The 22823-nt window shown below is 46.3% G+C and overlaps 1 protein-coding gene across 1 annotated transcript; it reads right to left on the bottom strand.

The window, feature by feature from the left end:
• Positions 1 to 471: 471 nt before the first annotated feature.
• LOC125513217 (isocitrate dehydrogenase [NAD] catalytic subunit 5, mitochondrial-like) lies at positions 472 to 6713 on the bottom strand. Its single transcript, XM_048678254.1, has 8 exons — positions 6543 to 6713; positions 6102 to 6274; positions 2265 to 2585; positions 1922 to 2083; positions 1744 to 1818; positions 1265 to 1374; positions 1116 to 1188; positions 472 to 936 (listed from the first exon to the last, which is right to left on the bottom strand). The coding sequence occupies exons 2-8, from the start codon at positions 6255 to 6257 to the stop codon at positions 745 to 747; spliced, it is 1089 nt and encodes a 362-aa protein (XP_048534211.1). The 5' UTR covers positions 6258 to 6274; positions 6543 to 6713; the 3' UTR covers positions 472 to 744.
• Between the last annotated feature and the right edge of the window lie 16110 nt (positions 6714 to 22823).

Below are 22823 nucleotides of genomic sequence, written 5' to 3'. Positions count from 1 at the left end.
ATAATAGCATTGGATGACGACCTCCAACATCAGTGTCCACAGACCCTATCCACAAGCGGACGCCGAAACAAATTTGCATGTTAACGTTAGAATGCCCTTAGAAGCACGTGGGCACTTCCCCGAAGATTGCATGTAGAGAAGAGGGAAGACCATCCAAGATTCCCGAAGAAGTTGCCCAATACCATAAATGTAAGTTCAAGAAAAGGCTCTTACCTCAAATCTCCGAACCCCAATAGTGTTTTATGTGTTAACGATGTAGCCCAATTAAAGCTTGTCAACAAGGATGACAAGGTGGTCAAGTACCAGTACATGGCAAGCATGCATCCTACGAGTACCAAATGTTGTGACAAGTAGGATGATAAGCATCAAGTTTTAGTTAATTTTTTAATCTAAAGTTAAGATCGCTCAAGTTATGTTAACTGACCTTGTTGAGCACAACGACGGTAATACCATGACAAAAAGCAAAAGAAAGAAGATCAAAATCCAGTTCTCTAAGAACTAGAACAAACGAATTATATGCGCTGATGCTGCCAATGATTATTACAGACGATTCTTCAGCTTGACTGCAATGCTGGTAAAACTTTTCCAAGGACAAGAATGCGAGGATTATTCAGGAGCCTTAAACGGTGTCTTAACACCCAAGGAAATCGAGGTGCCTGCCACTTCACCTACTCAGGCTAAAGCTCCTGGTATGCAACAAAATTAGATGGGAGACAAATAATCGACAGAAAGAGCAGCTGGTGCTCAGATATGATCGCAAACTGCTTTTGTGTAGTCTGATGTTGATGACTTCCCACCAAGATCAGCGGTTCTGTACTTCCCCTCGGCAATTGTCTGGAGGATGGCATTGTGGATCCGGTCTGCTTGGTCATTGAATTGCAAGTGGCGCAACATCATAACAGCACTCAACATAAGAGCAGTTGGGTTTGCAAGGTTCTGCAGGCAATCGAATATCATTCAGTCAACAAAGAGACATCATAAAGACTGTCTAGACATCACGAGAGAACTTTGGTTTCATATACACATAACGAAAAGCCAGAAAGCCATCAATTAAAACATCATGAACATGTACATACTGAGAAATCTCATATGGTAGATATTTAAGATCACTTTACCTTGCCAGAGATATCAGGTGCAGAACCATGAACAGCCTCTGCCAGACAAATGCCACCTTCACCAATGTTGCAGCTGGGGAATAAACAATAGTTAGTTGATATCGTCTAAAAAACACAGTAAATCGACTCATGAAGATAAAAATCTCTACCTGGGAGTTAAGCCCAAGCCTCCAATCAAACCAGCACATAGATCACTAATAATGTCACCATACAGATTTGGCATCACTAATACATCAAATGTACCAGGATTCTTCACGAGCTGCAAGAGGATGCAGTTCATACTCAGTGATGTCATAGAAGTAAATGGCCTACTTTCAGTACTCCCTCCTTCCATCTATATAGGGCCTAAGCCGTTTTTCGAGGCTAACTTTGACCAAATATTAGAGCAATAATATATGACATGCAACTTACACAAAGCACACCGTTAAATTCGTGTGTGAAAGAAGCTTTCAATGATATAATTTTCACATTGTGCATGTTATGTACTATTAATCTTGTCAATAGTCAAAGGCGTTCTTAAAAAACGCATTAGGCCCTATATAGATGGAAGGAGGGTGTACATGATTATCAAGTGTGCAAACGGTAAAATTAACAAGTGTGAAGTTTCAGTGTTGACAGATCAACATACTGTCATGCAGCAATTGTCAATAATGACTTCCTCATATGTGATTTCAGGGTACTTCTCAGCTACTTCACGGCAACACTAAAATTGTACATATAAAATAACCATGAGTTAGCTCTCAAGACAAATGAAAATGGGGAACAGATAGCATCAACAAGAAGGAACAGGGGTGTAGCCATCAAACCTTGAGGAAAAGTCCGTCTGTTTTCCTCATGATATTAGCTTTATGTATCGCAGAGACCCTCTCCCTGCCATTGGCTTTGGCATAATGGAAAGCATACTCTGCCACTCTCAAACTTGCTTGGCGGGTAATAATTTTCAAACTTTCCACAACACCCCTCACAACCTGAAGAAAAAGAACTGTGCCATGACTAACAAGAACAAGAACAACAACCACCAAGCCTTCAATCTCCCAAACAAGTTGGGGTAGGCTAGAGCTGAAACCCATAAGATCTCAAAACCAGCTCAGCTCATGACTAACAAGAACAATGGAAAGAAAACTATCTTTAGGAAAGAATACACAATACCTGATGCTCAAGGCCACTATACTCTCCTTCAGTATTTTCACGGATTGTCACAAGGTTCACATCATCATATCTAGTCTTGTAGCCTGGGAGGCTGTTGCAAGGCCTGACATTGGCGTAGAGTCCGAGTTCTTTCCTTAATGTAAGATTCAAAGAACGGTGGCCTTTTCCAATAGGTGTAGCCATAGGACCTTTCAAGCCAACTTTGTTTCTACGCACCGACTCCAGGCTCTCCCATGTCAAAAAGCTCTCTGTTCTGGGATCAACTTCCGTACCAACATAATGTTCTTCCCATTCTATAGGTACACCTGCAACATTGAATACCTGAAACAGTAAAAGAAAAGATTAGAAGTACGGAAGTAGAACAAGCTACCTTCAAAGAAATCATGCTTGAATGAGTTTTGTGCGTGAATTTAATCACTCATCTTAGTAGCAGTATTCTTGCGAAACTCAGTTGCAAAAGTACAGTTTACAGGTAAAGCAATTAGCTTCAGATAGCTGGAACCATGTATCGAAGTTCAAGATGAGAGAGACGATCATGTCACTGCAATTTAAAAACAGATGGGCAGCCTGGCGCAAAAGACAGGCGGGGCAGCTCAGGCTTTGACTTCACCAGTCCAACAAGCCTGGCCTGGCCCGACAACTCTGATAGCAACTAATCCAGCAGGCAGCCACCATCTAAAATCAACCGGCAAATAAGGCCTTGATAGGAAATAAGGTTCTAGCGGATCTTTGTAAAAAATCTAAAACTATATAAATGCAGTACAGATACGGTTCCTTCAAAAAGTTTCTAGTTGATCCAATCCCCAAGATATCAGTCACTTGTTCCTTTTCTGCATGACATCTTTGTCAATTGCATATTATAGAAAAAATAATTGTTATGTTCTTGTCCACGATGATTTTTAAGCATCTAAGGACATACCACCTCTCACCTATTGGCTTTGAACCTTTGATCATCCTGGGTTCAGTATACAGATACAACAGAATGAATGTCATTGTAGACATGGAGTAGATATCCACACTTTATGAATGAACAATGTATACAAGTTATTTCAGATCAAAATTGGCAAAGATGCATATTCTGAACTTTCTAGAATGACAGGAGCATCCAAGGTAATTATTCAGAAATATTACTGAAATCCCAATAGCCATTCTGTTGCAAAAAAAGAAGCCAAAAATCAAAACAATAGCATAACCAAGTTACACAAATGACACAAAGTTCCAAAGTGAAACAGGGTTTTCACAGAAATACAAGCAAATTCAACTGTGCCCCAAATTCTGAACAGCCAGAAGTCCGGCTTTCTGCAAAAGAATAAGGGCCTCTTTGATTCTCAGGATTCTCAAAACGCAGGAATAGGAAAAATGTAGGAATACAGTGTCATGTCCTCTTGTATCCTATGGGATTTGGAGAAGTGTTTGATAGCACAAGAAAAGCAAAGGAATTCTACAAAGAAGTTTGAGTGGATGAAAAGTTTCCTCCAAAATGTAGTATAAATGAATCCTATGGAAAAAATCCTAAGGATTTCAATCCTACAAATCAAACGACCATCACAGGAAAAAAATCCTAAGGATCCAAATCCTGTAAAAATCCTATGCATTTCCTTTGTATCAAAGGAGCCCTAAATCATCTTTACTATTGAAGGGTAGTCTGCCATCGTCGTCGTCATGGTTAGACCTCCCATCCCCTCGTATGTGCTCCCCTCCCACCAATTTCTCCATACCACCGCCTCCCCCAGTCCTTGAGAGCGGTTTGTGCTCTCTTGCTCCTTTCCTCTCCGTACGTTTCCTCTGTCCCATGATTCACAACGTGAAAATACCGAGCAATTTGATAAAATGACACTTTTCCTTGTACTTTGATCCAATGGCACGCCTTTCTTTTTATTAGATTAAATAGCACACTTTTCATTCATAGCTGGATAAAATGGCACAAACTGAGTTTTTCCACCTTTTCCAAGTCTGAGCCCACACGTCATAATACTTTGGACGAATTTGCCCTTCTGTCTGGTCAACCGGTTCGATTGAAACAGAGGAAAGGAGACTATGCCAAAAAAGATCAGAGGAGACGAATGACCCAGAGGAACGATCAAAACAGAGACGAACGATCCCGAGGAGACTCACAGGTTTCCTCCCATCCCGTCTCTCCCTTCATCTCTCTCTCTCTCTATTATATATCTTTCTCTCTCCTTCTAATTCGATTCAATAAGCATGTAAATTAAAGCTAAATTTCTTCAGGACCGGGCATCAATACAAGCTGAATTTCTTCACAGGAAAAAGCATCTGTAGCTTTTAGACAGCTGAATGGGCAATCAAAATTAAAAGCTAAATTCAGGCCAGCGGCATGAGTTTCATCAGGTAGACTGCTAAAGCTAGCACTACAGCGGCGAGCAGCTACAGCCAACTACAACAGCAAGCAGCTACGAACACGTGCTACAGTCAGGACTCGAACATGTCCAGCAAGGGACCTGGACTACGACGCGCTGCAGGGAACTTGAAGTGGCGGCACCCTTCTTCTCCTGCATGGGTGAGGGAGCGGCCGGAGCGTGGTGGACGGCGGCGCCCTTCTTCTCCGACACGCCAAGGGAGCGGTTGGAGTGCGGCGGACAGCAGAGCGTCCTCCACAGGAACGGGCGCGGCGCGGTGAGGTGGTGGCGCCGGGGAGTAGCGGCGAGGATTCATAGTTGTGGGGAAGAAGCACACCGAACCAGTAGCGGCGAGGATTCATAGCTGTGCTTGGCTCCGAACCAGTTGACCAAGAAGAAAGGGCAAAATAGTCCAAAATATTATGACTTGTGTGCCCAGACTTGAAAAAGGAAAAAAGACTCAGTTTGTGTCATTTTATCCAGCTATGAATCAAAAGTGTGCTGTTTAATCCAATAAAAAGAAAGATGTGTCATTGGATCAAAGTACGAGGAAAAGTGTGCCATTTTATGAAGTCTCACTTCAAGTCACCCCTCTGCCACCCCATCCAATCTCACTTCTACCTTAACCCGTCATGGACTCCTTGCACCGTGACTTTGACGCTGCCCCCCCCCCCTTCCCCCTACCATCCATGATGTGCATCCCCTAGCCTCACCCTGCACCTGCAGTCCCTCCCTGCCCAATCCAATCGTTGTTGCACCGCCAAAAAAAAATAGTACAGATGAAACAGCAAAAAAATAATGCTGTTGGGGAGCCTCAAACCACACACCTGCGTCTACACCCAGCTTAATCAAACCAGCAAGCAACCAGCTCACTCATGTTCTGAATTGGAAAGTATTTATAAGTACAAGCCAGTGTTTCCATGGTCCGTGCGCACTTACAGGTGCAGTGTTGCGTGCTTGCTTGAGTTTTTCTTTGAACTGTTGCAAGTCCATTGATTGTTGTATACAAATCCGACACAATTCCAATTATTTTTAGTCCCGTGCGCGGGCTAGTTGTTACTCCCTCTGTTTCTAAATGTATGACGTTTTGGCAGTTAAAATTGAACTGCCAAAACGTCTTATATTTAGGAACAGAGAGTGTATTAATTATGCTGGGTGTGAGGATAAAACTCACACCTGTTAATATCGTATCAAACATAAGGAAAATCTTCTACCTTTCTTGCTAAACTTATAATTGCATGGGGCCAGGGAAATTGCAAGAGATGTCACTAGCCATCCAGGGAGGCCAACCACTAAAAAGTTCTATAGAGCTCAGCATTAACGATATGCCCTTGTTGGCGTAGCTTCAAACCTTGATCAAATAAAGTATAAAGACATTTCTACATCATAAGGACACAGAAAAGCAGACCAAGTTGTGGTAAGAACTCATACATGAGTCTATCACACAAATACGACACCCAAGAGAAACAAAATCCTCTACCTGCTTGACCGACTCGGCGATCTCAGGCCCGATGCCATCACCGGGAAACAGGGTTGCGCGGATAGTCTCCCCAGCCTCCGTGGAAAACGATGCCCCAACATGCCGGCCCGTCGTCCGCGGTAGGACAATCCCCTGAAGCAGCCTTCGGAGTGCCATGTCTCCTCTCCACCACTCTGAAAGGCAAAAACAACAATCAAACCTATACTCCAGATGACTCCAGATATCTACGCAGGCGAGTCGATTCGACCAAGCAGGCATGCATTAATTTCCAAAGACTAGGCAGAATAAGCGCGCATGCATCGCGAATCGATGGATCGACCAACAGAGCACGGAACGCCACGCCCGATGGTCTCCGATCGACTCGGGGATAATTCAGGAACCGCGAAATCGAGAGGAGCGAGATCGGATCGGGTAGAGGGAAAGCGACGGTGAGGAATGTACCGGAAGAAGGAGATTCGCGGGTAGTGTCAACAGCGGCGGCGGCGGGCGGCGGATGGGCTCCGCGGTGAGAGGGGGGAGGGGGCGGGGAGCGGTGGACGAAAGATGGGGATGGGAAAGGGAGAAAAAAGGGTGGCAACTTGCACAGACTCTTGGCCTCCACCCAGGGCCAGGTCTGCGGTTCCTCCTCTTCCCATTTGGCCATCCATCTGGATCTGACGGTCTGCGTTTCCTCGGCCAATATTTGCTTTTTTTTTTCCTCTAATATTTGTGTTGTTGGGTACCCAAGGGCACACGCTGACAGCTGCACGTGAGACTAAACGTGGGAGTCCGACCACAGCCCACTTAGGCCTTGTATAATGGGAGGTGCTTAAGGAAGGTGCTTATAAAAATAAACCAGACTTTTCTTAAGCACCGATGCTTATTTGTACAGGGTAGACGCTTAACTAAGCGTCACTTCTATAGAAATAGGCACCGGTGCTTCAGAAAATCTCGGTTTATTTTTCTAAGCACCCCTCTAAGCATCTCTTATTGTACAAAGTCTTAGTCCCGCCAAGGTTTGGCGGGTGTTAACTAACAACCCACTGAAAAATAGGTTTTGCTCAAAAAAAACTAAAAAATAGGTGGCTTAGCTCGGCATAAGTGAGATTCCACCGAACAAATGTATAACTGATTCCTTTCCACAAACTTAGATAGCGGTTGTTGAGGAGGTAGCTCTCCTGGTCCAAGATCCTAGGCGAGCGGACGGGATTGAGCTCTAGTTTAGCAAGTCGTTGCGACAGCACTCGAGGTGGTCCAGGAGGAGGCGCACCGCCGTCATGGCGTACGCCAAGTGTTCATCAACGTCGGCTGTTGGGGTAGGCCGCCGGGTGACCACCACGTCCAACAACTGGTCGGGTAAGAGAGCAGCGGAGTCCGAGGGTGTTGTTGCGGATGACAAGGCGAGGAAGCGTTGGAGGTCCGTGCGCACGTCATTGAGTTTCCGGACGGCAATGTCCGGCCCCATCCCCGGGAGCAGCGTCAGCATCTCCAGCAGGCGGCTGCGCGCTTCGCGAGAGGCGTCGGTGTCACTCTCCATCGAGAGGAGCCTGGCCATAAGCACGTAGATGCTGGTCTCCAGCGCGAGGGAGAAGATAGGCGGCCGGAGGAGCAGTGTTCGCCGACTGCTAGGTCGGAAGGGCGGCGACTCAACTCGAACCGTACACGAGAGCTCAGCGCGAAGGGGAAGCCGGAGGAGACTGGGTTAGTGGTGTGGTGGGTTCCCAGCGGGCTAAATGGGACAGCCCACTTATTTTTTTCTATTGTCCAACGGGTGCCCACTGAGATGATTAAGTGGGATAGGCTTAATTAGTCCCACTTATGCCCACTTCCACCTGCAACCTGAGTGACACGGTAGACACGAGGAAAAAAGTACTCCTCGTGTTGTAGACATTCGTGAAACTAAAAAACTAAAAAATATTTTTTTGGTAAACTTTGATAAATGTTTTGCATGCTTGCAAAAATTCAGCACGAAATGACATCCGTGAAAGTCATGGCAAAAAAACAAAATCAATGCTCTAAAGATGCTAGTTTTAAAACATTTTGGAGTTCTGTTTTTTTTCCACGACTTCCACGAATGTCATTTCATGGTGAAATTTGGTATGCATACAAAAAAATTGTTAAAGTATATACCACAAAAAAATTCAAATTTTTTTTAAATTTTTTTACTATTTTTCGGTTTTACTGTTCATCTGGGTGCATTTGAGCTCAAGATCAGAATAAGGTTTTTGGTTAACTATGGTGATTACTCACGCCCACTACGAGAAGTAACCGGCGTCTTAACTCTACGTGTTAGCCTTAAATAATGATCAAGTCGCTTCAGTTATTTTCTCTGTGATGCGAAGCATCCCACGATCATCCCCATGGACGCACCTACACCTCCAACAACACCACTTGGACCAATGACAAGAACCCGAGCGAAGGCTATCGAAGATAAGGTGAACTCACTCCTCTCCGAACTACCACTTTCTATGCATGAGACTTGGCTACTACTCAAGCGAAAACCCTATGTGTGATCAGGTGCTTGGAGGAAAGCCATGGATCAACTACACTCAACGGACAAGACGGTGAGGATGCCAAGCTCAATGGACAAGAAGAAGGACTGCTCGAAACTCCTAGGCTCCGGACGACCGGCGAGCTACAGACGCCCGACGACCTCCAGGCACCGGACGACCGGCCCTCTCCGGACGACTGGCACACCCACACCCGAGCCGAATCTACGGATTTCCGAAGCCCTCCGGACGAGCGACGCCCCGGACGTCCGACCGAAGCCCACCCGAGCCGAATCTACGGACGTCTAACGAGCACCGGGCGTCCGGACCCTCGCAAGCCTCCGGACAACCGGTAACTCCCGGACGTCCGATGCCTGTGTGTTGTTTGCGTGTTGGGCCGCAGCCCATGTACCCCTTCGACCTCTAAGACTATATATAGACCTTCTCCTCCTCTTTTCGAGGGTTAGCAAAGGATTAGCTCATATTTCGTGTGAGAGCTTTGCTCATCCACTTGGTTACCTTCTCCTCGGAGATAGCGCCTCCTCAGAGAAGATCCCCCAAGCGGATTCAAGACCCCTTTACGGGAAGAACCTCAAGACCTCCTCACGGAGAAGATAGTGCTACTTGTATCGTCCTTAGTTGACCGTGGATCGTGTGATCTCTTATGTACTCGAGGATCTAGCATATGTGTGACTATTTCTTGTTGGTTTAGTGATTCTCTCGTGTTTCCCCTTGTGTTTCCCCTCGTGTTGTTCGTGTTCATCGCGGGATCCGCTCCCTTTCGTGAAAGATTGGCCCCTAGGGTTCCTACCCTACATCATCTTGGTATCTAGAGCCACGTTGATCACGATTCGGAGCCTCCCCGTTGTGTTTCTAGCCTTGTTTTTGTTGATTTTGTTCCTAATTCGAAAATCCCCACAAAATAGCCCCAAATTTTTTTTGTGATTTGTTGGTGTGATGAAATTTTGTTGGATTTGATCCGTGGATTTGCTTTGCCTTGAGTGGATCTAGTTTTTCCCCTTCGTCTCCACCTTTTCTATCCATGAAATCACCCGGATTCGACGAATTTCGTCCTCCCCATCACGAACCCTAGCTGTTCTTCCCGTGCCCGATTTTCGCCCAGGCATCGGACGTCCGACCGCCTCCGGACGTCCAACGACCGGACGACCGTAAACCCCCGGACATCCGGCGTTCCCTGACGAAACTGAATTTTTTTCAGTTTGGTCTCCACCACCGCCACACCTCCGCATACGCACTCCCACCACCTCTACACCATCACCACTTCCGCATAGCACCACCATTGCTTATCCGTTTCGCCCTTCGTATTGTCTTCCAACATTGTGCTTTAAGAATTTGAGTTGCGGCTCTGTGTCCTATTGTGTTTTGGCTATTTAGGTACGACTCGACATCAACATCACCGCCGATCATCTTCGCCACGGACGCGTCATCGACAACAACTGCTACACCATTTTGACACCATACCGTAAGCGAGAACCATAACATCATCTTGGATGATGCGGAGCATCTTATGGACATCACCATGTCAAGAGTCCGTTTGGCGAGTGACACGTGCGACATCTACTTCACATACCCAAAGGTGAATCATCTCCTTTACACGTGCTCACTTGACCCCTTCGAGGATGGTATACTACTTGTCATCCCTCTCATGTGCATGCATAGGTATTGTCGGAACACTACGGACGACGAGGAGGAGTGCAAGCGCCAAGGAACAACTACACCATCCGCGAGGGAAGCATGGAAGCGACGACGGAAGAAGACGGAGACATCTCCCAGGACCCGGACATCTGGCCCTGGCCCGGACATCCGGCCCCTGAAGATGTCAACAACAGCAGCAGCCCTGCAGCCGAAGTGCTACAGGCCCCGGACATCCGGCGTCAGCCCCAGACATCCGACGCCTCGCCAACACCCGGACATCCGGCCTCGCCCCGGAAATCCGGACAAGCCATTCCAGAGAGCATCGTGACCAGCTCCGTCAGCCCGGACATCCGGCTCCCCGTGAAGCCCCGGACATCCGACCCGACGCCCGGACATCCGGCCCTCCCTGCCTGCGTGCAGTGCTTCTAGGCCGAGGCCCATGTACCCCTTCGCCCCTTAGACTACATATATTTACCCTCCACCTACATTTTAGGGTCAACATTGGTTTGGCTCATTTTAGAGATAGAGCATTGCTCATCCACATCGGATCTACTCCACGAGAGAGACCGCGGCCTCTACGGAGAAGATCCCTTTGGATTCAAGACCTCCTTTTGGAGAAGAACTTCAAGACCTCCTCACGGAGAAGACCGGTTACCGTGTATCGTCCCTAGTTGATTGTGGATCGTGTATCTTACTTTATGTACTCGAGGATCTAGCACATGTGTGATCATTCTTGTTGGTTTTAGTGTTTCTCTCGTGATTCCCCTCATGATTCCCCTCGTGTTCCTCGTGTTCTTCGCGGGATCCGCTCCTTTCGTGAAAGATCGGGCGATTAGGGTTCCACCCTACATCATCTTGGTACCAGAGCCACGTTGATCACGATTTCGGAGCCTCCCCCCTTGTTTTCTAGCCTTCTTTTGTTTGATTTCGTCCTAAATTCGAAAATCCCCACCAAAAATAGCCCCAATTTTTTTGTGATTTGTTGGTTTGACGAAGTTTTGTTGATTTTGATCCATGGATTTGTTTGGTTTCGACTGGATCTAGCATATCCCCAATTTTCCCCCACTTTCCATCAACGAAATCCCATCAATTTTGCCCCCAAATTCATATATTTCCGCCCCCAAATCGAGTTTTGATGTCCCAAACAAGATCTGGAATCGTCGGGCCGGACATCCGGGCCTCAGGTCGGACATCCGGGCCATCGGGCCGGACATCCGGCTCCTGGAGCATAAAACCCGCACGGTTCTGGACATCAGCCCCCGGATATCCGGCCCCCACCCCCGGATGCCCGGCCCCTGACATCTTAGCCACCCCCGTTTCACCGTTTTATCCATAACTAATTCATCCGGAGTCCGTTTTTGACGTTCTTTAGCTCGTTGAAAAGCTCTTGACATCCCCATTCCCACAAAAATACTATCAAAACCATTTGAATCCATAAATTTTTTGGAAGTTTGGCATCTTTGCCTAGGGCTTCCACCACAACCTCCGCATAACCACCACCGACTTCCACAACCTAACCAATTTTGTTCCCCATCCCATTAGTGGTTGCTTGAGGAGTGATTTGAGTCTCCTAAGGTGTCTAGGCTACTTAGGGACGATTGCTTCTTCATCAACCACCACCACCACTACCGCATAGGCTTACCAACCATACACTTCTTCCATACCGACTTAACCCAATTTTGTTAGTGTTGTGAGTTGTGTCTCCTAAGGTGTTTCGGCTACTTAGGGACCGTGCTTTCAACTCCGACACCGTGTATAGTACACCACCTTACCCTCCACTTCCGCATTGCCTACTCGTATAACCCATCATCGCACTTCCACAAAACCACCACAGCATTCCCGCTACCACCATTTGACGTTTGAGATTTTGAGTTCGCGGTTTTTCCGTTTCCTAATGTGTTTCAGCTACTTAGGGACGAGTCTCCATCATCTTGGTATCTCCATCAAGATCACCGCCACTCATCATCGCCAAGGACGGTAACCTCCATATCATCTTGGTATCGTGGTATCCCTCCATTGTATATTCCCTTGCAATTGCATTGATAACCCCTAGCCCATTTTGCGTCACTTGCCTATCGAGACTAGCCATTTGAGTATTGCCGGCAACGTTACTTGTGCACATTAGTGATCTACACCATACATTGCATACATACCATATCATATCGGTATCATATCATCCCTTGTGCCTCAAGTTTGTTCCCGCATATACACAATCGCTATCTTGGTTTGTGCATTTCGCAAAGTGGCCATAGACAAAAAAAAGAATAAAGCTTTTAAGCAAAAGAGAAAGAGCAAAGAAGCTTGTAAGCAAGTGCCATAGCATCATACCACATTGCATATAAGATTGTCATATCCGATCATCTTGGATCATACCACCGGAACATCATACATATATAGCATACTTGGGATAGAAAGTCGATACATTTTGCATCTTATAGGTTGTGCACAAGTGTCGTATCCGCCTATAGAGCAATCGTGCTAGCGTCTCTCTTGAGTTGTGCAACACGAGTGTTTTCCGTGGATTCCACATTTTATGCTCATTCCTTGGTTGCACGACCCCATTTATCTATCCGTGTGTGTGTTTCCGTGTGCCATTCATTGCTATTGGTCTACTTGTCACACTTGCGAATTTGTGAATATCTTTCAACATTATTGACTCTTGCTAACATTTTACATTAAATTTTTGTGCCACTATCCTCACCGAGCTCCACCATAAGCCTTATTTGTGTAGGTGTGAGAAACCGACAAGAATTGGTACCAATTGTGCTATTTCCTTGTCCACATTGGAGTGATCATTGATCCACCTTCAACTTCGGTCAAGGTACATTTGGTATTCGTTCTTCTCTTTCTCCCACTCATATTTGCTCGAGTCTTGTGATGGATAGGCAAGGCATTTCATCTTCGGTCTACAACAACAATGACGAGCTCGATGCCACGAACAACTCCAACGACGCCAAGATGCAAGCTCAAATGGAGGAGATCAAAGCCCTCATCATGTCCTACAAGCGATCTTCCTCATCTTCGAGAAGACGCTCAAGAGCACATGTCTCCGAGCTACCATCTCCGGCAAGGTCACATCGGCATCGACACCATCACCACCATGAACGTGAAGGTCAAGAGCTCAACACCAACAACCGCTCAATGACTTCACCATCTCCCTTGGCATCTTCGCCAAGCGACTTCAAGGCATGTTTGCCTTCGGATATACGGCATCTTCGCCAACAAGCACCTCAAGACTACGCTCAAGAGAAGCTCCACAAGCTCAAGTCCGTGACTTCCACTAGCTACTACGACCTCGACACCGACCATGAGATTCCTTTCTATGGGACTCTAGAACCTGAGGAGTATCTCGAGTGGGAGCGTTTGATGGACGACTACCTCAAGCTACATCAAGTTCCTCCCGAAGATCAAGTGAAGTGCGCCACAAGGAACTTCCGCGACTACGCGTCCACATGGTGGCTTCACGCACCTTTGGAGACCTACGACATGAGTTGGCCCAAGACGAAGAGAGCTTTGCGGTGAGAGTTTGTGCCTCCAACCTACACGGAAAAACTTCAACGCCAATTGGAGAACACCATCCAAGGATCCAAGTCCATCGACGAGTACTTCAAGGAGATGAAGATTGCCTTGCGACGAGCCGGCGTGGATGACCCCATTTCGATGAAGTTCCACTTCATGATGGGATTGCACAACGACATCTCCAAGACGATCTTCCTCGAGAACTACAAGTACCTCGACGACAACTACATTGGTGCTCTCAAGGCGGAACAAGAACTCATGAAGGCCAAAGCTTCTCCACCCCAAGCTCACTTCGCGATGACCAAGCTCCATGAATACGAGCATGAGGATAGTACCACCAAGATGTCCAAGCCCGACGAGCTCCAAGACAATGCTCCCAAGTTCGACTTCACCGCCATCCCTCTTTGTGGCATTGATGATGCCGAGTCCTCCGTGACTCTTTTTCAAGACGGTGCAGTGATGAGTACGACTACTGAGACCCTCAAGGACCAAGCTTTGGAGGCGAGCGACAAGGTGGCGAGCAAGGATGATGTTTCCATCTTAGGAGGCGAGAGTGATGATGTGCCATCTTCGGCCTTCATCCACGGTGACAACAACGAGATGGTTGAGCATGTGATTTTCCCTTCGACCACGGCGACATATGATGACTTGAGTGACTTGTGCCACCATATTGAGAGTGAGAGTAACTTCACCACTAGCCCCATATATGTGTTGCCACAATTCCCATGTGAGGAGAGCCACAACCCCCATCATTTGAGTGAGATGAGTGACTCCACCATATGTGAGATTGAGTGCACCTACCTTGAGGGAGTGAGTGAACCACCACATAGAGAGAGTGAGATAGTTGGTAGGTCATGTGAGGCCACTTTCAACACTAACGACTTGACCTCTACCTCTATTATGTCTTCTCATTTGGTGCTAGGTCCCATCTATGATGACGCGCCGATTCGTGATGACTTCGTCCTCCCTTTGGACAAGACGATGGCCATGGTGGAATATGATGCACCCCCCACATGGTTCCATCAAGATGATGATATTGACCACCATTTGGTCATTCCCACCTCACCTACACCACTTGAGTGGAATGAAAACGGTAACATAGGTGACGGTGATGCTCTAGTCCCACTAGTGGACATTCTTGACATTGATTGCTTGCATGATGTTGATCAACCTATTTCCATGCTTCATGCTAGTGTGACTTCCCCATGCGATGATTTACCCATTTATGATGAGTATGATGATTGCCATGTGGAGTCTATTAGTTGTGATGCCATGTTACATAGGATTTCTTGTGATCATTCTTTAGGTCACATCATGTTTGACAATCCGCTTGACTTGTCATATGCTATGCATGAGATCCATCATATGTCATATTTGCAATCTCATCGTAGTGACTATGCATTGGCCATTAAAATGAACCCAATTTGCACATATGGCATAGATGACAAGCCCATGGTTATTGGCATTTGTTTTTCTTGTAATGATATTGATATGCTCACTTTGCATCATTTATCTCATATGCCATGCCATGACCACCTAGCTTCGGATATGCATTGTTTTGGATGTTGTCCATTTTCTCCATGTGATGTTTACAATATTGCTCATGAGGAGAACCCCATAGTTTCCTCATACATTTTAGGAGATTTTGATTCATCCCATTCATTGCATGATCCCAATACTTGTGTGCACCATATGCTTCCCATGAATAAACATGCTATTGATGTGCCATATACTTGCATTCTCAATTTGTGTCCCCATCGTGTTATACACAATAACTATTCTTTCATGATGGATGACATGTTCTTATACCATGCATCAAATTTCTTTGAGCGACACTTATCTTCTGCTAACTTTCACGTACACATACACATCATGATGGATGATGTGTACATTTACCACACACACAATTTCTTTCGTTTGTGTCTCTTTTGTGTAGGTACCCATGAATTCTTGTCAACCTCACAATACCACGAGTTGACAAAACAAGCTCTAGAGAGCAACGATGACTTGGGATCCCATGGAATGTCTTTCCCACCGCTCTCTTCACGCAAAGACTTCGCGAATTTCTTCTACATGACCCTCACTTGGCTATGGGTTATTGTCCATTATATATCCTTTGCCCATCTTGCCATGTTCACTTTGCATGATATGTTCATTACTATGCCTTTGCCATGCATTCGTGACCCATGCTTTGCATTACACATGATGATTGATTCTCATACTAGTATGTGTATTTGCAAGCTTGGTGGAGATATTGCTTGTTATTGCCATGTTTGCTTTGTGCCCCATGCCTATGATTATACTATGATCTTGCTTTGTGTTCGTGCTTGCGACATGTCATGTGCATTGCCTATGGCAATTATTTACTCACATGACATCATTGCCATGATTTCCTCTAGTGTGTTGCATCTTCGCTCCACTAGTTTGCACGACATGATTGTTATTGCTTCTTGTCATATATCTCCATATGTTGCCTCTCTCATGCTAGATTATTTTCCATGTATTGAGTGCAACGATGCATTTCACCTTGCTCATGAGATTGCCCCCATAGCATTCTCAAATCTATTTGGAGATTTTGACATATTCCTTGTGAAGCATGTTTGTCTTACCTCTTTGCACCATATACCTAGTGCCATGAATATTGCCATTGTTGCATCATATCATTCACGCACTTGTGCTTCTAATGTTTATGTGCAAGAGAAGAGAACCATCATGATGGATGATGTGTTTATCTACCATGCGCATACGTTCTTTCTTATGTTGTGTGCATGTGTAGGATACTTGAACTTTGTGTCAACTTCCACGTCACGTGAGTTGACAATCCGAGCTCTTGAGAGCGAACCACCTTCTACCACGACGATTCTATGTCGCACTTGCTTGTACTTCCGTGTTGTGAAGGACGCTCAAGGACACGCCTACAAGGTGACATCTTTCTTGAGCATGAATATGACGGATCATTCTACTTGTGTTGCTTGCACCATGAGACTTCTTGTTCATATTGGACCACTTGATTGCTCACATGTTAGAGATCTTGCTTCGACTTGTCATTCCACCATTCCATGCATTATGATATATATGCCTTGTGTGTTGCATCCAATTCTTGGATTACTTGCTCCTATCACATGTTTGGTTGCAACAATGTCATCACTTCACATATGCCATGTCCCATTGATTGCTACATGCTTGACTTGATTGCCTCACACATGATGAACACTTGCTCTTTCTATTGTGTTGAGTGCCACACTATATTCACTACACCCTATGCACATTATGCTTGGATTTTCTTGCACTTAACCCATGTGTTTAGACACTTCATTTTATTTGGTGTTGTGAATGATTCTTATGCCTACCATAGACCTTTCATTGAGCAATTTGTGAATGTTTGCTATGAGCTTGAGGTAGATGCTTGTTCACTTGTCCAACATATTTGCATCACTACCTCACATTTACATGCTTGTCCCCATGATATCCATGATTATGCTCAATTGATATGCTTATATGCCATGTCACAATCCTTTGTCAAACCACATGCTTTGCATGATGACGACACTTGTTTGGTGATTCACCTCTTGAATGCTTGGTTTTGCACTAACGCTAACCACATTTGTTTTTCCAAGTGTTTGTTGTCTTTGCTCCTTTTGAAGGAATCCCAAGATGGTGCGACATTGGAGAGTGCCCATTTCGAGCTTCAAGATGACGAGAACTTGGTGATCGACCACTCCTACACGGCGACACCATCTCTTTCCCATGGTGATTTGGATTTCGATCCGAGGTCGGATCTTTCTCAAGGGAGGGGAAATGATGCGGAGCATCCTATGGACATCACCATGTCAAGAGTCCGTTTGGCGAGTGACACGTGCGACATCTACTTCACATACCCAAAGGTGAATCATCTCCTTTACACGTGCTCACTTGACCCCTTCGAGGATGGTATACTACTTGACACCCCTCTCGTGTGCATGCATAGGTATTGTCAGAACACTACGGACGACGAGGAGGAGTGCAAGCGCCAAGGAACAACTACACCATCTGCGAGGGAAGCATGGAAGCAACAACAGAAGAAGACGGAGACATCTCCCAGGACCCGAACATCTGGCCCTGGCCCGGACATCCGGCCCGTGAAGATGTCAACAACAGCAGCAGCCCTGCAGCCGAAGTGCTAGAGGCCCCGGACATCCGGCGTCAGCCCCAGACATCTGGCGCCTCGCCAACACCCGGACATCCGGCCTCGCCCCGGAAATCCGGACAAGCCATTCCAGAGAGCATCGTGACCAGCTCCGTCAGCCTGGACATCCGGCCTGCCAGCCCGGACATCCGGCCTGCCAGCCCAGACATCCGGCTCCCCGTGAAGCCCCGGACATCCGGCCCGACGCCCGGACATCCGGCCCTCCCTTCCCGCGTGCAGTGCTTTTGGGCCGAGGCCCATGTACCCCTTCACCCCTTAGACCATATATACTTCCCCTCCACCTACGTTTTAGGGTCAGCATTGGTTTAGCTCATTTTAGAGATAGAGCATTGCTCATACACATCGGTTCTACTCCACAGAGAGACCGCGGCCTCTACGGAGAAGATCCCTTTGGATTCAAGACCTCCTTTTGGAGAAGAACTTCAAGACCTCCTCACGGAGAAGACCAGTTACCGTGTATCGTCCCTAGTTGATTATGGATCGTGGATCTTACTTTATGTACTCGAGGATCTAGCACATGTGTGATCATTCTTGTTGGTTTTAGTGTTTCTCTCGTGTTTCCCCTCGTGATTCCCCTTGTGATTCCCCTCGTTTTCCCCTCGTGTTCCTCGTGTTCTTCGTGGGATCCGCTCCTTTCGTGAAAGATCGGGCGATTAGGGTTCCACCCTACATCAGTATTGGATACATCATTCTTGCCATTACATTGATAGCCATCATAGCCTTACTCCTTTGCGTCGCTTACCCATCGAGACTAGCCTTTGAGTACTGTCGGCAACGTGACTTGTGCACATTAGTGGTCTTACTTCCCATAGCATACATACATCATTGGTGCATATCTTGGTATCATCTCTTGTGTAACAAGGTTTTCATCGCATACACAATTGTTATCTTGGTTCGTGAAGCATTGCATGAGAAAAGAGCTGAAACAACAAAGAGCCAAACAAGCTTTTAAGCAAAAGGGAATGATAAGCAAAGAGCTTTTAAGCAAGAACCATAGCATCATACAACATTAATATTGTCATACTAGATCATCTTGGATCATATCATCGAAACACCATACATAGAGCATACTTGGGATAGAATTCGTTGCATTTTTGCTTAGTAGGTTGTGCACAAGTCTTCGTATCCGCCTGTTGTGCAATCGTACTAGCGTCTCTCTAGTGTTTTGCAACAAGAGCATTTTCGTGGATTCCACATTTTGGCTCATCCCTGGTTGCATGACCCCACTTATCTCTTTACGTGTGTGTTTCTGTGTACCGTATATTGCTTGGTCTACTTGTTGCATTGCAAACTTGCGAATATTTTCCAACATTATTGAAGCTCACTAACAATTGCATAAATTTTTGTGCCACCATCCTAACCAAGCTCCACCATAAGCTTTTACTTGTGTAGGTGTGAGAAACCGACAAGAATTGGTACCAATTGTGCTATTTCCTTGTTCCACATTGGAGTGATCATTGATCCACCTTCAACTTCGGTCAAGGTACATTTGGTATACGTTCTTCTCTTTATACAACTCACACATTTCTCTTGGAATGATGGATAGGCCAAGTACTTCTACCAACCCACTCTTCATCGGGCAAGACGACGACATGAACTCCTACGTCACCAAGAGCCACCTCTTTGGTGCACAACGTGCTTTGCATCAAGAGCAACAAGCAATGAGTGAACGCATCGACAATCTCGCCACCGACTTGCGACTCTCCGAGCAACGTACAAGAGACTACTTTGACCACAAGCTCGACAGTCACAAGCAAGAGAACGATGCAAGAATGGATGAGATTCGTGCTTTGTTGCTCAACCGCTCTTCTCCCACTTCATCCTCATCAAGACGGAGACGCTCAAGTCGACACTCCAACTTCATCCTCTCCGGCTCAAGTACACCGACATCGAACACTCGTCGACGTGCTGCGCGCAACGATCATCAAGCAAGCCTCAATCCTCTAGGCGACACCGACTCTCAAGAGCACCGACACCGTCAAAACCAAGCTACCTTTGCGCAAGCATGAGAACAACAACGACAACGCCAACACGAAGAGGAAGAGCAAGCGCGTCTACACCAAGATGCACAAGATGCCGAGGCACAATGCCAAGAACAACAACTCCGTGAAGCTTAAGCACTTGAGGTGCAACGTGCCCTTCGAGATTCAAGTCACGCCGTTGCCACACGCAATCACCATCGGCGTGAACAAGAAGAAGCACTTCGCAAAGAAGTTCAAGAGAGGATTTACCAATCACGTGTGCATCGTCAAGTTCCTCAAGTTTTCCCTCGAGTTTGACAAGCCCCTCCACAAGCTCCATAAGAACCCCAAGTTCACCAAGAGCATGAAGACAATGGAAATCCTCCACGACAAGAGCAACACGAGGTTGAAAACCCTCCTCACCAAGAGCAACACGAGTTTGCCAATCCTCAACAACATGGGCGTCATCATCCCCGACCCCAACACAATGAAGAGCAACGCTACGGCAAGCTAAAGTTCACCATGCCCAAGTTCAATGGAAGCAACAATCCCGAAGAGTACCTTTCATGGGCATTGAAGGTGGACAAAATCTTCCGCTTGCACAACTATAAAGAAGAGAAGAAGATCGCGATGGCATACCTTGAGTTCCAAGACTATCTCCTCATTTGGTGGGAACAAGTTATCGAGCGCCGTGAGGCAAGAGGTGAACCACCCATCACTACTTGGGCACAAATGAAGGATGTCATGAGAGCATGCTTCGTGCCTACCTACTACAACTGTGACCTCTTCAAGAAACTCCAACTACTCAAGAACGGAACCAAGAGCATTGAAGAGTACTACAAGGAGATGGAGATTGCAATGATACGAGCCAATGTCATGGAAGATGATGAGCAAACTATGGCACGTTTCTTGAATGGACTCAATCATCCCATCATGAAGATCGCCGACTTCCAACCATACTCGAACCTCATCGAGCTAGTGCATCAAGCTACCAAAGCGGAACGTCAAGTGCAAGAAGACTTCAAGTATGCCAAGTTCTCATCCAAGTCATACGGCTTCTCCAACACCCAAGATTCAACGACTCCAACACCTTCTACATCAACAAAGCCTTCTACAAGCAACGTCGACAAGTCGAGTTACAAGAAAGCTTCATCAACCCCAAGTCATTCTCCTACAACGAGCAACTTCAAGCCGAGAGCTTCATCGTCATCTACCCCAACCGATGAGACCGTCAAGACAAGTTCCTTCAAATGCTTCACATGCGGAGGCCGAGGCCACAAGTCATTTGAGTGCACCAACAAGCGAACCATGATCCTCAACGACGATGGTACATACGACTCCATGAGCGAAGGAGAAACGGAATCACTTGAGCAAGTCGCCATGCACCGGCAAGTGAACGATGAAGAGGAACAAGTCCTTTGTGATGAAGATTCAAGTCCCGCTCTTGTTGTCTCCAAGGTCTTGACCCTTCAACATCACAAAGAAGAAGACCAAAGATGCCATATCTTTTGTACCAAGGCCGGCATCAATGGAAGGTTCGTCAAGGTCATCATCGATGGAGGGAGTTGTCATAACTTAGCAAATGAAGAACTTTGCTCCAAGCTCCAATTGCCCAAGACGAAGCACCCACATTCCTACAAAGTTCAACGGCTTAGCGACTCCGGCACTATCCAAGTTGAGCATCGAGTACAAGTCTCCTTCAAAATTGGCGCCTACGAAGACACTTTGGAGTGTGGTGTCGTTCCAATGACAGTTTGCCACCTTCTTCTTGGACGCACATGGCAATTTGATAGAGGTGTCATCCGCAACGGCTGAATGAACCACTACATCTTCAAGATGAAAGGAAAGGAGTACGTACTTCACCCTATGTCTCCAAACCAAGTGATCACCGACAAGCAAGCCACCCATCGTGGAGAGAATAGTGAGAGAGCGAGCCACCAAAAAGAGAGTGAGCGCCACAAGCCCAAATCGAGTGCCTCCACGATGAGCGAAAAGAAAAACCTAGTTCTATTTGCCACCAAAAGTGAGATACGAGGAGTATGTGAGAACCCATATAGTGTCCTACACCATGTCCTTTTGTGCAAGGACGACGCACCAAAAGCTAACAACTCTCACGCTCTACCTTTAGTGTTGTCTCCTCTTTTGCAGGAATTCCAAGATGTTTTCCCCGACGAGCTACCTCCGGGACTACCTCCACTACGAGGCATCGAGCACCGCATCGACCTCATCCCCGGAGCACCTCTTCTGAACAAAGCTCCCTACCGCGCCAACCCCAAAGAAACCAAAGGAATACAAAGGCAAGTAAAGCATCTCATAGACCATGGACATGTGCGTGAAAGTTTGAGTCCTTGTGCCGTTTCGGCCATTCTTGTGCCAAAACGAGACAGTAGCTTTCACATGTGCTCCGGTTGTAGACCTATAAATGCTATCACCGTCCGATATAGGTATCCCATTCCATGCCTTGATGATATGCTTGATGAACTTAGCGGTGCCACTGTATTTTCCAAAATTGATCTTAAAAGTGGTTACTATCAAATCCGCATACAAGAGGGTGATGAATGGAAAACCACTTTCAAAACAAAGTTTGGTTTGTATGAGTGGTTAGTCATGCCTATGGGTTTATCGGAAGCACCGGGTACTTTCATGCGTCTTATGAATCATGTCTTTCACCCTTACATTGGTGAGTTTGTTGTGGTCTACTTCGATGATATCCTTGTTTATAGCAAATCTCTTAAAGATCATGTCACCCATGTTCGAACCATTTTGCAAACTCTTCGAAAAGAGCGTCTCTGTGCTAACATGGAAAAGTGCCTTTTTGGCGTTGATAAGCTCGTTTTCTTGGGTTTTGTTGTTTCCTCTAAGGGTGTTCATGTTGATGACTCTAAGATCAATGCTATTAAAACTTGGCCCTAGCCAACCAAGTTGCAACAAG

Source organism: Triticum urartu, chromosome 6 (assembly GCF_003073215.2).
Source record: "Triticum urartu cultivar G1812 chromosome 6, Tu2.1, whole genome shotgun sequence".
Classification (NCBI taxonomy): Eukaryota; Viridiplantae; Streptophyta; class Magnoliopsida; order Poales; family Poaceae; genus Triticum; species Triticum urartu.
This window is presented reverse-complemented; position numbering and strand designations above follow the sequence as displayed.

Excerpts from the sequence above, each read along its gene's own strand:
- LOC125513217 (XM_048678254.1), bottom strand. The coding sequence starts at position 6,257 with ATGGCACTCCGAAGGCTGCTTCAGGGGATTGTCCTACCGCGGACGACG. Across the intron at positions 2,586-6,101 it reads TCGCCGAGTCGGTCAAGCAG|GTATTCAATGTTGCAGGTGT; the intron begins GTAGAGGATTTT and ends TTACTGTTTCAG. Across the intron at positions 1,819-1,921 it reads CAGACGGACTTTTCCTCAAG|TGTTGCCGTGAAGTAGCTGA; the intron begins GTTTGATGGCTA and ends GTACAATTTTAG.